Source organism: Ovis canadensis, chromosome 5, assembly GCF_042477335.2.
Source record: "Ovis canadensis isolate MfBH-ARS-UI-01 breed Bighorn chromosome 5, ARS-UI_OviCan_v2, whole genome shotgun sequence".
Lineage (NCBI taxonomy): Eukaryota > Metazoa > Chordata > Mammalia > Artiodactyla > Bovidae > Ovis > Ovis canadensis.
Genome location: NC_091249.1, coordinates 21,498,181 through 21,515,730, shown reverse-complemented (window position 1 = coordinate 21,515,730; position 17,550 = coordinate 21,498,181). Strand labels below are relative to the sequence as shown.

The following is a 17,550-nucleotide window of genomic DNA, read 5'->3' as shown; positions in this document are numbered from 1 at the left end:
TTTTATTTTATGCTTATTTAATTGAAAGATAATTGCTTTACAGAATTGTGTTTGTTTCTGCCAAACATCAACATGAATCAGCCATAGGTATACATATGTCCCCTCCCTCTTGACACTCCAGTATTCTTACCTGGAGAATCCCATGGACAGAGAAGCCTGGAAGCTTCCATAGCATCGCAAAGAGTTGGACACAACTGAAGTGACTCAGCACAAACGCATAGCAGAGTCCCTTCTTTGTACAGCAGAAACTCATACAATCTTGTAAAGCAGTTATACTCCAATAAAATAAATACCAATAAATACAAAAAATGAAGATAATGATAAATGGGTACATCTTGTATAGCACAAAGCATGTGATAAGCACACAACACACTGCTTGCAGTGTGACTAAGCTGTGTCTGACGTTTTGTGACCCCATGGACTGTAGTCTGCCCGGCTCTTCTGCCCGTGGGATTATCCCAGTAAGAATACTGGAATGGGTGGCCATTTCGGCCTCCAGGGGATCTTCCCGACCCAGGGATTGAACCCGCCTCTCCTGCAGCTCCTGCACTGGTAGATGGGTTCCTCTCCACTGAGCCATCTTAATTTGAGTTCTCCCCAAAGCAGATTCTGAGTCAAGAACTTGAGTGCAAAGATTTATTTGGAAAATAATCCCAGAAGACTCAGTGAGTGTTTGGGGTAGGAAGGTGTGGATGAATAGGGATCCTTGTGAGAGCACACCCCACAGCTGCCTCGCTCAGAAGGAATGAAGTTGGGACACTCACCCAACAAGCCCAGTCCCTCACTAGCCAAAAGTCCTTCTTGGGATGCCAACTGCCAGCACGTCCTCGTTACACCGTGTGCAGGTTAAACCTGCTCCAGTGATCAGATAAAGCCTTGGTGCACAGAGACACAGGTGGGAGAGGTGAGAGATGGTCAGTGCGCTTAGGAGCTGTCCCCCGAGCTGCGAGTGACACCCTGCAGGTGGGCTGTGAAGAATGAATGGTGTTTACTGATGGAAATGATCCAGCAAATGGGTGGGGGGATTCAGCGACAGGAAAGAGTGGGAAGAAGTGATGAACGGCTGAACTAAGGAGAGGGGATGAGATCCAGGGTGCAAAAGAGGGGCTGGCCTTGACCAGGACCCGGGACAGCTCCTCCGTTTCCTTTCTGATTGATTCAGGATGGCTGAAATTGGGGCTAATCTCACCCTGGTCTCTGAGTTCCTGCTCCTGGGCCTCTCGGAGGACCCCAAGCAACAGCAGCTGCTGTTCATCCTCTTCCTGAGCATGTACCTGGTCACGCAGCTGGGGAACCTGTCCATTATCCTGGCCATCGCCAATGACGTCCGGCTCCACACGCCCATGTACTTCTTCCTGGCCAACCTGGCCTTTGTGGACATTTGCTTCACCTCCACCACTATCCCCAAGATGCTGGCCAACCACGTGTCAGGACACAAAGGGATTCCTTATGCTGGCTGCCTGGCCCAGTTGTTCTTCTTCATCTGGTTTGCCAGCATCGACTGCTTCCTGCTGACCGCCATGGCCTATGACCGCTATGTGGCCATCTGTCACCCTCTACACTATGCCCTGTCTGTTACACCACAGCTCTGTAGCCTCCTGGTGGCAGCGTCCTGGACTGCAGCCTTGGGGAATGCCCTGATCCACACAGTATTACTGACCCGTCTCTCATTCTGCACCCGCAACTTGATCCCCAGTTTCTTCTGTGACCTGAGCCCTCTGCTGAAGCTCGCCTGCTCTGACACCTTTCTCAACAATGCAATGATATATACTGTGGGCGCCCTGCCTATCATCGCCCCCTTTGTGGGCATCTTGGTCTCCTACACGCGCATCTCTGCTGCCGTGTTGAGGGTCCCGTCCACGAGGGGCAAGTGGAAGGCTTTCTCTACCTGTGGCTCTCATCTCTCTGTGGTGTCCCTGTTCTACGGCACCATCATTGGGGTTTATTTCAGCCCCATGTCCTCCCACACAGCCCAGAAGGACACAGCCGCTGCAGTGATGTACACTGTGGTCACTCCCATGCTGAACCCCTTCATCTACAGCCTACGCAACAGCGACATGAAGGGCGCCTTGGGGGCCCTCATCAGCAGGAGGCCAGTTTTTATTCAGTGACCACAGCATTGTGACTTCTGAGTGTCCAAGTTCAGCACCCATCTGTCCTGAACTTTCCTGCACAGCCCCAGTCTTAGATAGTTCCTATATTTCAGTCTTGGTTCATTGGTTTATTACTTTATCCTTCCAACAGATATTTATTAAACATCTGTTACATGTTACTATTGGTTGCTTACTCTTTCAAGAGGCTGGCAGGGGACAAACAAAATCTCTGACCCTGTAGCGCTTAAACTGAAGTCTAAAGAACGCAACATGGTTAAAAGGAAGTGCTCTAGAAACCAGAGAGACCAGGATTCAAGTGCTACTTTGTGTTAAGGTCAGGTTAAGCTGCTGTAACACAGAGGCACCAAGGCAAAAACTCAAAGGGTGTAAGGTTTTGCAGATTCTTGGATTTTTTAGCAGTAGAGTTCCTTCAAAGAACAGCAGACATCTGGTCTAGTACTCCTAGTTGCTAGGAACCATATACAGTTTTTTTTTTTTCCTAGCCAAAGTTCTTAAGTCTATTTAATATACAGTATTTGGTTTCTTGAACTACCTACATCTGTGTCATTCTCTGTTAATAGTCATTTGAAATAATAGCCTTGGGCATGAGGCAAAATTCCTCTTTAAACTGTTTGAGAGAAGAGAAAGTTGTTGGCTCTTCCAATCATGTGGTATTGCTGACTTTCAAAACTGGCTTGTTCTTGGGTCAGATCACCTCTTTCTTGCGATTCCTTGAGGCAAGCAGCAAGGAGCAGCCAGCTTATGGTGGTGTTCTCACTCTCCCCAGTCACTTCGAGAAACACAGACTCAGTAGACCTATGGTCTACGTTTCCGGTAGGTTATACCAGGTGACGACATTACCAAATACTGGTCTCTGACATAACAAGGTTCACCAGCTTTCCAGTCTGCAATATTTGTGTCCTTGCCCCCAAGTCACTAGATGAGTGCAACTAATTTTTTATTTTTGTGATTAGAACACTCCACTTCTGATACTAATTTTTGTATTAGTTAGGATGAATAGCCTATTTGCTATATTAGGGTTTCTATAACAAAATACCACAAACTGTCAACACATGGCTTAAATAAAAGAACTTTGTTGTCTTGCACATCTGGAGACCCTCAGTCTGAAATCAAGGCACTGGCAGGTTGCTTTCTTCTGTGGCTTAAGCCAGCGTCTCTTCCAGGCCTCTCTCCCCACCTGGTGGTTCACTAGCTCTCTTTGGTGTCCCTGACCTGTAGATACCTGCTTTCATCTTTACATGTCATCTTCCCTGCGTGCATGTCCGTCTCTAAATATTCCCTCTTGATAAGGACACCACTTACTCTGGATTAGGAATCTGTTGTACTCTAATATGACCTCACCTTAACCATTATATCTGCATACATGGGCGCTCAGGCACTCTGTCATGACTGACTCTTTGTGACCCCCTGGACTGTAACCCGCCAGGCTCCTCTATCCATGCAATTTTCCAGGCAAGAATACTGGAGTGGGGTGTCATTCCCTACTTCAGGGGATCTTCCCTACCCAGGGATCAAACATGCATCCCCTGTGTCTCCTGCATTGCAGCCAGATTCTTTACCAGTGAGCCCTTAGGGAAGCCCCTTTATATCTGCAACAGTCTTCTTTCCAAATAAGGTCACCTTCTGAAATATTAAGGGTTAGGATTTCAACAGATGAATTTGGGAAACGGACATAGTTCAATCTACGACATCTGCTAAAAACAAACAAAAAAAAAGACAAAAAGTAATGATTCAAAAGAATAATTTATTTCTGTCTCATGCAACAGTCAGAATTCTAGGTCAGTGGCTGATTCTGCTCCTTTCAGGCTCAGAAACCCAGGTTCTTTTTATCTTATTTCTTGCCTATTTCCCAGGACATCATTATTGTCTGTAACATTGAAGCTGTGAACCCTAGGTTGTCAAGAAATAATCAGAGAGCTCAGGGGAGACAAGCCCATTATCTTGAAGTGCCCTGTACTTCTCACATTCCACACTGGGTTATGATAGCGAAAGTGTCAGTCACTCAGTCTTGTGGACTCTTTGCAACCCCATGGACTCTAGCCCACCATGCTCCTCTGTCCACAGGATTCTCCAGGTAAGAATAATGGAGTGGGTAGCCATTCCCTCCTCCAGGGGATCTTCCCAGCCCAGGGATCAAACGCAAGTCTCCTGCATTGCAAGCAAATTCCTTACCGTCTGAACCCCCAGGGGTAGCTCCAAAACAAGTAGGAAGGTTCTCTACCTCTGAGCCACCAGGGGAGCCCAGGGCTGTACATCAAAATGATGTGTGATTGACAGTTACATAATCCCGATATGTGTTATCATAGTGGGTCTTGTGACCCCTGATAAGATCAAGAAGGAATGCAATCTTTTAAGGAGTTGTCTAATTAATGCTAGGAGTGTGTTGCTCTCTACAGCTGAGCAGGTACTCCTATCAGTGGGGAGGTTTGGTGTATAACGTACAGTTGCGTTACACAGGTACATAGTCACAGTTAAGGGGAGAGAGGAGGTCAAAGGGCAGAGGTAACTTTTTATGTTTAAATTTTTATTGTCTTGTCATAAAATATGAATTTTACTTCACATCACATTTCAAAAGAAGACTCTGAAGAGTCCCTTGGACTGCAAGGAGATCCAACCAGTCGCTCCTAAAAGAAATCAGTCCTGAATATTCACTGGAAGGACTGATGCTGAAGCTGAAGCTCCAATACTTTGGCCACCTGACCCAAAGAACTGATTCATTGGAGAAGACCCTGATGCTGAGAAAGATCAAAGGCAGGAGGAGAAGGGGACAGCAGAGGATAAGATGGTTGGATAGCATCACCAACTTGATGGACATGAGTGTGAGCAAGCTCCAGGAGTTGGTGATGGATGTGGAAGCCTGGCGTGTTGCAGTCCATGGGGTTGCAAAGAGTTGGACATGACTGAACTGAACATTTCATGGAAGGAGATATCCTTCTTGGGAACTCTACAGCCATCATCGTCTGATTCCTCTGGTGTGGTTTAGGGACCTGGGCATTATTTTAAGGCTCAAACAGGCATAAGCTCAGTGCATGGTTTCTAGATAATTCTCTGCAACACTCAGCAGGCTATTTGCTCCCAGGCAATAGCCATACCCAAAGCTTTTTCCTGGCCAAAGTATTTGTATTGCTTGATTTACCCAGGTCTGTTTATCACCTGGTGGCTGGACCAGCCCTTGTGGTTCTTATGATTGCAAGACACACCTTAGCAACAACCACTGGGCAACTTTGTAAAAATAAGATTTCTTGCTCACAGGTCCTCAAGGGTATAAGATGCACTAGGGGCCACATAGTGAAATCACAGGTAGAGAGACAGCACAGACATGGTGCTCTGCCTTTATCAGAGTCCAAGGAGGAGGATGCCAGAGGTTTTTCAAGTTCACTCTTTATTGTCTAATTTAAAACCTAAGAACAAGAATGAAGGCACAGGAAGGGAGAAGTGGGGCCACTCAAACAGTCAGTTATCAAGGTTACCCAGAACTTTCTGAAAGGAGAGCTTCATGGCTGGGCCGATACCCACCAAGGTTGTTAGCCTTCCCCAATCAATAGAAACTTAAAGAAAAGGAAATAGAAATTCAGGCAAGGCTTTACTGGGGCTCCTGCTACAGCAAAGAGGGGCGAGAACAAGTAACAGTTTCCCTTGCTTGCTCAGTCCCTTCATAGGTGAACTTGCTTGGGAGCTTGCTCTTTGTAGAGGGTGCGGGAAGAGGTGCACCCAGTGGCTGGCCAGAGGGGTGGCTTAGGTGGTTTGCCCACCCTCTGGTGGTGTTGAGTGCAGGGAGCATGCACAGTGCCCTGGCTTTGCTCCTGACACCCACTTTTTGCTCCGGGCTCTGCAGAAGTGGCAGTGGGGGTTCTTTGGTCTTTTTGTACTTTTGTTCATTTGCTGCAGCTGTGCTTCCCTGCAGTCGTTCTTAACCCCAAATAGCTTTGCTTGCTCTAGGAGAGGTGAGATCAAAATACCATTTGATCTCACTTATACAATTACACAATATCAGGAACTTCCCTGGTGGTCCAGTGGCTAAGACTCATGCAGGGTCCCAATGCAGGGGACCAGGGTTCAATCCCTAGCCAGAGAACTAGGTTCTTCATACTGAAACTAAGACTTGATGCAGTCAAATAAAGAAATAAGTTTTTTTTTTAATTAAAAAAAATTCAACAAAATGAACTCATAGATACAGAGAACAGATTGATGTTTACCAGAGGCATGGAGTGAGTGGTAGGGAAAATGGATAAAAGCGGTCAAAAGGTACAAACTTCCAGTTCTAAAATAATTAAGTCATGAGATATAATGTACAGCATGTTTCATATAGTTAATAATACTGTAGATTATATTTGAAAGTTGCTAAGAAAGTAGATCTTGAAAAGTTCTTTTCAAAAAAAAATTTTGTAAGTATGTCTGGTGATGGTTGGGTCTTTTTGCTTGTTTTTATTATAGTTGATCATGTTAGTTTCAAGTATCCTGCAAAATGATTCCATTATACACGTATATGTATGTTACGTATCTGTTATGAGGTAGGAGATAGATGGGCTCCAGGTTGGACACTTACAATCAGCCAGTCTCCTCCTTGTATTTCCTGAGGCAAGAGATAGGCGGGCTCCAGTTGAGGAATTTACAACCAGCCCCTTGTTTGCTTTCAGAAATGGAAGTAACAACAGAAACAGGGTAAATAGCCATTAAAGAATCTTTACGGGTCTCCTGCAAACATCTCAAGCGAATAATTATGGCAAAGATAAAGAGAGGGGAAAAAAACCTGGTCAGAGTAAAGGATAAGGGAGACACACAAGGGCTCCTTGGAGTCAAAAGTCAGGGTATAACTCCAGGCCATGAAGAGTCTTGCTCCTCCCAGAAGCCTTCACTTCAAGATCCCTCTTAGCTGAGGGGTGTGTGTGTGCCCCAGGAGAGGGTCCCAGGGTAGAGCAGGTGTGGAAGAAGAAACCAGATAACTGGCCTGAAGGAAGACAAAGACCAGAAGAACCGACCTATATAAATGACTTAACCGCCTCTTTGCTGTGTGCCTCCTCACCAAGGGGAATGCCCACACCCTTTCAGTCTGGCTGTGCATCTCTGCCTTGCTTCCGTCTCAGCTAAACAAGCTCTTTCTCTCTGTGCTCTCCCACTTGTTGTGCTGCTGCTGCTGCTGCTGCTAAGTCAAGTCAGTCGTGTCCGACTCTGTGCGACCCCATAGACGGCAGCCCACCAGGCTCCCCTGTCCCTGGGATTCTCCAGGCAAGAACACTGGAGTGGGTTGCCATTTCCTTCTGTGCTATGTCTCTAATAATAAACTTTGTATCTGCATTCACAGTTTCTGCCTCCAAGATAAATGCATTTGGGGACAAATATGCAGAGAAAATTATCTTTTAGCTTGTAGCCTTTGCTGGTCTGGTGGCTAGGATTCCCGGTTCTCATCCAGACTACCCAGGTTCAGTTCCTGGGCAGGGAATTAAGATCTTGCTTCATGCCACTGCTCCCTGCTGCCTCATTGAGATCAGTTATACATGTATATCTATATTGTTTTAATTCTTTTCCATTATAGTTTATGGGGATGGTTGTTAACTAGACCTATTGTGGTGGTCATTTGGTAATACATACAAATATGAAATCATGATGTGCACCTGAGTGTCACCTAGGATATGTCATTTCACCCTCTAAGCTCTGGTTGTCTCACGTATAAAATAAGGGTAATAACACCTAGTGTACAGGGATGTTGCTGCTGCTGCTGCCAAGTCACTTCAGTCATGTCTGACTCTGTGCGACCCCATAGACGGCAGCCCACCAGGCTCCCCCTTCCCCAGGATTCTCCAGGCAAGAACACTGGAGTGGGTTGCCATTTCCTTCTCCAATGCATGAAAGTAAAAAGTGAAAGTAAAGTTTCTCAGTCGTGTCTGACTCTTCGCAACCCCACGGACGGCAGCCTACCAGGCTCCTCCATCCATAGATTTTCCAGGCAAGAGTACTGGAGTGGGGTGCTGTTAGGAGGAGTGAATGAGATAATATGGTTCATGAATGACAGGCAAGCAAGGTGATTTTAGGTGTGGAATGAGGACTTTCTTGGAAGTCCAACGGTTAAGACTCCACACTTCCACTGCAGGGCACAAAGGCTTGATCCCTGGTAGAGGAACTAACATTCCATGTGCTATGCATCTTGGCCAAAAAAAATTTTTTTTAATTTTTTAAAAGTGTGAAAGAGATAAATATATTTTACTTAAATGTAACTCAGGAGAAAACACAATTGGCACCTAGAGCCTGCACTATGTTGAGGCCAAAGAATTTATGTGAGATTATTTTTAATTGTCATATGGTAATAATATGGTGGTGGTTTAGTCACTAAGTCATGTCTGACTCTTGTGACCCCGTAGATTGTAGCCCACCAGGCTCCTCTGTCCATGGGATTCTCCAGGCAAGAGTACTGGAGTGGGTTGCCATTTTCTTCTCTGGGGTATCTTCCCAACCCAGGAATCACACCCAGGTCTTCTGCCTTGCAGGCAGATTCTTTACCAACTGAGCTACAAGGGGAAATCAAAACAATGTAAACAAGTGTTTTACAACCACAGTCCCAACAAAGAATACCTAAAAAGACAAATTTCATTGCCTTCTCAACAGTTTGTCACTTCACTAATCATTTCTAGTTGGAGACACTTTTTTTTAAAACTTTGTGAAAGACGTGTTTGTTGAAATGGGATTTGCATTCAGTAAGACTTGGTTTGAAGTTTGACAAACGCAGTCATCATCATAGTTAAAATGTAGAACAATTCTTCAGCCCTATAAACTTAAAAAAAATATTCACATCCTAAAAGCTGAGAACTACATTTTACTGGGTGTGAGTTTTTTAAGATAGCATCTCAAGTAACCCTGAGAGAACTGCTGTGAAGAAGCGAGGGGGGAGCCAGGATATATAGAAGCTTTGCAGCGAAGGATAGGTAGTCTGAACCTCAAACGATTATTGTTGATGAAAGAAAACCAGGCATGTCAACTTAGGGAACTTAGCGCTTTTCTTTGTATGGGAAGATGCAAGAGCCTGAGCTGAAGTCATTCATTTGATAAACACCTTAGCTATCTAGGGCCAGGATCTTGGGTTCTCACATCCTGAGTTCCTCAGGGCTCACCGTAGGGAGTGGCTGCGGTCTGATGGCTTCTAGATGGCAGGTATTCTTTCCTTCCTGAGTTCCCTTAGAGCTCACCAGCTCATGTTGGAGGGCTGTAATTGCTGATGACTGTGACATCCTTTGTTTACCGATATGGCAGGCAATATTCCATTTATAAGCCCCCCCAACCCCCACCCCAAAACCCTATGCAACCAACTCTTCCCTGATTCTTAGGGATCCAAAGAATTTTTGACAAATCTTGTCAAAGGCATCAAGTTTAATCATTAAACTGATCTACTACAGAAAAAAAAAATTGTAAGCACAAAAAACAAGTTTTTAAAAGGATCCTTTGAAACATACAATCCTTAGCATAGTCAAAAGAATGGAATTTAAATATAACCTTTGTAAATTAAAGCAGGTGACAGACTTGTCTTAAGATAGTGGTGGGATAAATAGCTAACCTAGTTATTGCATCCTGCTTCAGGCTGGGGTTGGTTGGTAGAGAAACTATTTTAACTAACGGAGTTGAATTCTACAGAAACTCTCTCAGGGACAGATACACATTCTTAGATATTTGGCACCTTCTCAAAGGTTCACCCTGCTACCACCGTGAAAGGACAAATGATAACAAGCGGGGTCCTATGGGGTTCCTGGGCACGAAACCTTTCTGCTTACAGGAAATAGCCTTCATTCAGCCTCCAGCACCTTCCCCGAGGTCCAAGGTGCAGATTCAATCTGTTGCTAATTAGGGAAGAGAGGAGAGGCAAGACCAGGGAGAAATAGTCAAGAGAAGCTACGTACAGCTTTGGGCAAAGGCCCTGTCTCTCCATCAGTGGATACACACACAGTATCTTTGAGCTGTTTTGCAGATACCGAAATGCCCTCCAGGTGGGAGAAGTTAAGAATGGTTTGCTGCTCACAAGCACACAAACCCCAAACCAGTTGGAACCTGAAGGTTGATGATGCTGAGTTCTATTTACCTAACCCCCAACCAATCAGAAAAATGTGCACACAAGCTGATCACACCCTCTTTGAACCATTACTGTAAAACGTCTCATTATCCTCTCCAAGTTGGGACACATGGTTTTGAGGGCATTAGCTTGCTATGGCCCCCTTTGTCTGGCAAAACAATAAAGCTGTTCTTTTCTATTTCACCCAAAACTCTGTCTCCAAGATTTAATTCAGTATAGGCTTACAGAGGCCAGAATTGGCTTTACAAAGAAAGCACATCATCTATTCTATATGTATCGGTCATCACATCTTGAGATACACCTCATCTCCTTGGAAATCTTCTTTCAAGCACCAGCCTTGAAGTTTGTCAACATCTTAAAATTAGACTAAATCAAGTTACAAGCCGCTGCCGAAAAAGATCTAGCTGAAGCTGTTATGTTAAGCTTTGTTTTAACTTTATTGAAGTGTGAAGGTGAAGGTGAAGTCGCTCAGTCGTGTCCAACTCTTTGTGACCCCGTGGACTGTAACCTACTAGGCTTCTCCATCCATGGGATTCTCCAGGCAAGAATACAGGAGTGGATTGCCATTTCTTTCTCCAAGGGATCTTCCAGACCCAGGGATCGAACCTCAGTCTCCCGCATTGGAGGCAGACGCTTTAACCTCTGAGCCACCAGGGAAGCCGTTGACTTATAATCCTGTGTTCAGTTCAGTTCAGTTCAGTTCAGTCACTCAGTCGTGTCCGACTCTTTGTGATCCCATGAATCGCAGCATGCCAGGCCTCCCTGTCCATCACCATCTCCCAGAGTTCACTCAGACTCATGTCCATCGAGTCAGTGATGCCATCCAGCCATCTCATCCTCAGTCGTCCCCTTCTCCTCCTGCCCCCAATCCCTCCCAGCATCAGACTCTTTTCCAATGAGTCAACTCTTCTCATGAGGTGGCCAAAGTACTGGAGTTTCAGCTTCACCATCAGTCCTTCCAAAGAAATCCCAGGGCTGATCTCCTTCAGAATGGACTGGTTGGATCTCCTTGCAGTCCAAGGGACTCTCAAGAGTCTTCTCCAACACCACAGGTCAAAAGCATCAATTCTTCGGTGCTCAGCCTTCTTCACAGTCCAACTCTCACATCCATACATGACCACAGGAAAAACCATAGCCTGACTAGACGGACCTTAGTCAGCAAAGTAATGTCTCTGCTTTTGAATATGGTATCTAGATTGGTCATAACTTTTCTTCCAAGGAGTAAGCGTCTTTTAATTTCATGGCTGCAGTCACCATCTGCAGTGATTTTGGAGCCTAAAAAAATAAAGTCTGACACTGTTTCCACTGTTTCCCCATCTATTTCCCATGAAGTGATGGGACCAGATGCCATGATCTTCGTTTTCTGAATGTTGAGCTTAAAGCCAACTTTTTCACTCTCCTCTTTCACTTTCATCAAGAGGCTTTTTAATTCCTCATCACTTTCTGCCATAAGGGTGGTGTCATCTGCATATCTGAGGTTATTGATATTTCTCCCAGCAATCTTGATTCCAGCTCGTGTTTCTTCCAGTCCAGTGTTTCTCATGATGTACTCTGCATAGAGGTTAAATAAGCAGGGTGACAATATACAGCCTTGTCGTACTCCTTTTCCTATTTGGAACCAGTCTGTTGTTCCATGTCCAGTTCTAACTGTTGCTTCCTGACCTGCATACAGATTTCTCAAGAGGCAGGTCAGGTGGTCTGGTATTCCCATCTCTTGAAGAATTTTCCGCAGTTTATTGTGATCCACAGTCAAAGGCTTCGGCATAGTCAATAAAGCAGAAATAGATGTTTTTCTGGAACTCTCTTGCTTTTTCCATGATCCAGCAGATGTTGGCAATTTGCTCTCTGGTTCCTCTGCCTTTTCTAAAACCAGCTTGAACATCAGGAAGTTCACAGTTCACGTATTGCTGAAACCTGGCTTGGAGAATTTTGAGCATTACTTTACTAGCGTGTGAGATGAGTGCAATTGTGTGGTAGTTTGAGCATTCTTTGGCATTGCCTTTCTTAGGGATTGGAATGAAAACTGACCTTTTCCAGTCCTGTGGCCACTGCTGAGTTTTCCAAATTTGCTGGCATATCGAGTGCAGCACTTTCACAGCATCAGCTTTCAGGATTTGAAATAGCTCTACTGGAATGCCACCAGTTGCTGTCATATAGCAAAGTAATTCAGTTATGCTTATATATATTCTTTTTCATGTTCTTTTCCATTATGGCTTATCACAGGGTATTGAATATAGTTTGCTGTGCTGTGCAGCAGGACCTTGTTGTTTATCCATTCTTTATATAACCTTTACTTCTGCTGACTCTCCATCCATCCTTGCCCCACTCCTCCTCCCTCTTGGAAACCCCATGCCTGTTCCTCCATCTGTGGCTCTATTTCTGAAAAGTTCATTTATGTTATATTTTAGGTTCCACATATAAGTGATATCATATGTTTTTTGTCTTTCTGACTTAATTCACTTAGTATAATCATCTCTAGGTCTACCCTTGGCATTATTTTATTCTTTTTATGGCTGAGTAGTGTTTTAATATTCTAGTTAGAGACACTTCGGAGCAGAACAAAATTACCTCCATTAAGCATCATCCATTCCAGTTGGTTTTTTTTTTTTTTACTTTGTTTTAGAATGACTCCCTCTTCATCATCTAATACAAGGTTTTTGTGGTGCTGGAAAAGACTCTTGAGAGTCCCTTAGACTGCAAGAAGGTCAAACCAGTCAATCCTAAAGGAAATCAACCCTGAACATTCATTGGAAGGACTGATATGGAAGCCGAAGCTCCAATACTTTGGCCACCTGATGCATAGAACCAACTCATTTTAAAAAGACTCTGATGCTGGGAAAGTTCGAAAGCAAGAGGAGAAGCAGATGACAGAGGTTGAGATGGCTGGGTGGCATCACTGACTCAATGGACGTGAGTTTGAGCAAACTCCTGAAGATAGTGAAGGACACGGAAACTTGGCATGCTGCAGTCCATGAGGTTGCCAAGAATTGGACACAGCTTGGCAACTGAACAACAGCAAAGATTTCTATACTCGTCAAAACCAATGACACAGCCCTCTGTCTGTACACTCACTTGCTCATAAAGTCACACATGAACCTGAGATCTCTTTTGAAGATGATGCGCTGCGCCGTCACTTTCTGCGGGTTTTGGCTCTGACCACAGCACACGATGGGCTTCCCTGGTGGCTGAGACAGTAAAGAATCCCCCTACAATTTAGGAGACTAGGGTTCAATCCCTGGGTTGGGAAGATCCCCTAGAGAAGGGAATGGCTACCCACTCCAGTATTCTTGCCGGGGGAATTCCATGGACAGAGAGGAGCCTGGCAGGTAACAGTGCATGGGGTCACAGGGTCAGACACGACTGAGCAACTAAGACACACACAAAAGCAGTACATGATAGTTTAGCTCAGTTCAGTCGCTCAGTCGTGTCCGACTCTTTGTGATCCCATGAATCGCAGCATGCCAGGCCTCCCTGTCCATCACCATCTCCCAGAGTTCACTCAGACTCACGTCCATCGAGTCAGTGATGCCATCCAGCCATCTCATCCTCAGTCGTCCCCTTCTCCTCCTGCCCCCAATCCCTCCCAGCATCAGACTCTTTTCCAATGAGTCAACTCTTCTCATGAGGTGGCCAAAGTACTGGAATTTCAGCTTTAGCATCATTCCCTCCAAAGAAATCCCAGGGCTGATCTCCTTCAGAATGGACTGGTTGGATCTCCTTGCAGTCCAAGGGACTCTCAAGAGTCTTCTCCAACACCACAGGTCAAAGGCATCAATTCTTTGGCATTCAGCCTTCTTCACAGTCCAACTCTCACATCCATACTTGACCACAGGAAAAACCATAGCCTTGACTAGACGGACCTTACTCAGCAAAGTAATGTCTCTGCTTTTGAATATGCTGTCTAGGTTGGTCATTACTTTTCTTTCAAGGAGTAAGCGTCTTTTAATTTCATGGCTACAGTCACCATCTGCAGTGATTTTGGAGCCCAAAAAAATAAAGTCTGACACCATTTCCACTGTTTCCCCATCTATTTCCCATGAAGTGATGGGACCGGATGCCATGATCTTCATTTTCTGAATGTTGAGCTTTAAGCCAACTTTTTCACACTCCCCTTTCACTTTCATCAAGAGGCTTTTTAATTCCTCTTCACTTTCTGCCATAAGGGTGGTGTCATCTGCATATCTGAGGTTATTGACATTTCTCCCGGCAATCTTGATTCCAGCTTGTGTTTCTTCCAGCCCAGCGTTTCTCATGATGTACTCTGCATATAAGTTAAATAAGCAGGGTGACAATATACAACCTTGATGTACTCCTTTTCATATTTGGAACCAGCCCACAAAGACTAACCCACCTGAGTGTTTCTTTTTAATGGTAGATTTCAAGAAAAAGAACAGAGAAGGAAATGGCAACTCCCTCCAGTATTCCTGCCTGGGAAATCCCATGGACAGCGGGGCCTGGTGGGCTGCTGTCCATAGGGTTGCACAGAGTTGGACACGACTGAAGCGTCTTAGCATGCATGCATGCATAAAGAAAAAAAATATCAAAGAGGCCTTGCCTGGTGGTCCAATGGTTGAGAATCTGCCTGTCAAGGCAGGGTATACAAGTTCAGTCTCTGGTCCAGGAAGATCCCACGTGCTGCAACACAACTAAGGCCATGTGCCACGAGTACTGAGCCTGCGCTCTAAGGCCTGTGCTCCACAGCTAGAGGAGCCACTGCAACAAGAAACTCATGAGCTCAGTCATTCAGTCATGCCCAGCTCTGTGACCCTGTGGACTGTAGCCCACCATTCTCCTCTGCCCGTGAAAATTTCCAGGCAAGAACACTGGGGTGGGTTGCCATTTCCTCCTCCAGAGAAGCCCAGGCACCACAGCATAGAGCAGCTCCCCTTCTGTCAGGGAGAGAAAGCCTACACACAGGAGCAGCCAATAAATAAATAAATAAAATTTAAAAAAAATCTTTTAAATAGCAAGGAAGTGATAGTACCTTTGATAGACAGACATGGCCTTAGCAGCCACTGCTGAGGACCCCTCTCTTCAACCCCTTCAGACACTTCCCATCACATGCCAACAGCTTCTGATACAGAGTGTTCTTGTTCTCATGTAGGGCTGACCAGATACACTAGGGTGTTAATGTCCAGATAGTAGCCATCAATCACTGAGGGTCAAGCGTTGGTGGGCGGGGCTTCCCTGGTGGCGCAGGGGTAAAGAATCCGCCTGGTACTGCAGGAGACCCGGGTTGAATCCCTGGTCCAGCAAGATCCCACATGCCGCAGAGCTACTAAGCCCTTCCGCCACAGCTGCTGAGCCCGTGCTCTGGAACCCTGGAGCCACACCTGCCGAAGCCTCCTGTCCTGGAGCCTCTGCTCCGCAACAAGAGAAGCCACTGCAACAAGACGCCCGTGCACGAGGAGGACCAGCCCCCGCTGGTTTCTCTAGCCAAAACTAGAGAAAGCCCAGGCACAGCGATCAAGACCCAGCACGGCCAAAACTAAATTTCAAAAGTTAAATCACTTTAAAAAAGAGTTGGCAAATATTCCCAGCTTCCTGACCCGTCAGCTGGATGACTCTCAGACGTCTTTAGAGCAGATGTCAGAAGTGGTTCAGAAGATCCTGAGTGGAACCAACCCCTGGCTGCCCGCAGACTAGCCTCTCATGAATATGCCTCCTCTCCCTGACTTCTTTCCCCACCCCCTCACCAGACTTCCAGAAACTGTTGCTGGCCAAAATCCTGGCCTTCTCTGCCCGCAGAAGCCAAAGAAAAGAATAGGGAGACAAGAGTTTGGAGGAAATAGAAAGGCGCTTTAATCCTCAGCCGGCAGGGAGGGGAACACAGCAGGCTCATGCCTCCAGAGCTGTGCCCTCTCCCATCTCTGAGGCCTCTAGGGGCTTATGTAAGGCAAGGGCTTGCCTTAGGAGTCAGTGAAGACGGAAAAAGGTGATAGGACCTTGACCGCTTCCTCTTGCGTTGTTTCAAAGACAGTCATAAACTGGCATCATTAACCCAGTAACTGAGCCTGGCAGTTCAGGACCTCTGCACCTTCTTTCTGATATGTAAAGGGTGTTGCAAGGGTAAACACCAGAGAGGCGATGTACTTAGCACAGAGTCGAAGGGAAAAAATGTGAATTGTAGCTCCTGTACAGTTGGGGGACAGAAAAGCAAACGTGGTTACAGATATGCAGAGTTAGGAGCAGTTAAAGCAAAAAAAAACTAGGAATGTTCAAGGCTGCTCACTGTTCTCTTAATCTTCTTTGTTCTCAGGAAAGGGAAAGAGAAAAACTCATTCCTCTTTTTTGCCTTTCACAGCAACAGAACCACCTCCCACACATCCTTACTTTGGGTCTCCTTTGGGAGAAACCCAGAGAAAGGCACGGACAAAAGCGTAGAGGTGACGTGGGAATGACTGAAGTTTGTAAACCCTGAAACAGCGCGTGGATAACACTCGGTGCCAGGTGCATAATGAATACTCCACTGATGCTATTAGTTGCTTTGTTGTTAATTTTTTAAATTGGGGTAAAACACACAAAACGTAAGACTGACCATCTTTATCTTTTGTAAGTGTACCGTTAAGGAGCGTTAGTATCTTCGTGTTATTGTGCAGCCGTCACCACCAACCATCCCCAAAACTCTTTTCATCTTGCAGAACTGGGACTGTCTCCATCAAAACCTTGCTCCTCATTTCCAACCCTTAGCCCCTGGCACCCACCATTCTGCTTTCTTCCATCTCTGAGAATTTGACTATCTAGGAGCCTCATGGGCTTCCAACACGGCGCAGGAGTAAATCCACCCGCCAGTGCAGGAGATGCAAGAGACCTGAGTTTGACCCCTTGGTCGGGAAGATCGCCTGGAGTAGGAAATGGCAACTCACGCCACATTCTTGCCTGGAAAATTCCAGGACAGAGGAGCCTGGCGGGCTACAGTCCATGTGTCACAAAGAGACAGACACGACCGACTGACGGAGCGCGCACACACACACAGGGACCTTTTATAAGATGAATCAGGGATTTCCCTGGAGCTCCAATGACTAAGACTGTTTCCACTGCAGGAATCCAGGTTCAATCCTTGGTCAGAGAACTAAGATCCCTCACGAATCATACCACACTTCTCCTTTCTTTGACTGGCTTATTCCACCTTAGCATAATGTCCTCAAGTGTCATTTACATTGCAGCAAGTGTCAGAATTCCCTTCCCTTTTTAAGGGTGTGGCTTCCACTGTGTGGACGAACCACGTTCTGTTCATCCATCCATTCATCAGTGGTCACTAGGGTTGTCCCCACCACTTAGGTCTTGTGCATCACGCCGCCATGAAAGTGGGTGTACAGTTCTATTGTTGCTTTTTATCACTTACCCATTGACTCATTCATTCATTCAAAGTTCCAGGACTTC

The 17,550-nt window shown here is 45.7% G+C and overlaps 1 protein-coding gene across 1 annotated transcript; it reads left to right on the top strand.

The window, feature by feature from the left end:
- Positions 1–1,163: 1,163 nt before the first annotated feature.
- On the top strand, positions 1,164–2,111 carry LOC138441654 (olfactory receptor 1f45-like). Its single transcript, XM_069592751.1, has one exon. The coding sequence runs from the start codon at positions 1,164–1,166 to the stop codon at positions 2,109–2,111; it is 948 nt and encodes a 315-aa protein (XP_069448852.1).
- Positions 2,112–17,550: the final 15,439 nt, after the last annotated feature.

What these genes read in the sequence shown, in the direction of transcription:
- LOC138441654 (XM_069592751.1), top strand. Translation starts at nt 1,164, where the DNA reads ATGGCTGAAATTGGGGCTAATCTCACCCTGGTCTCTGAGTTCCTGCTC.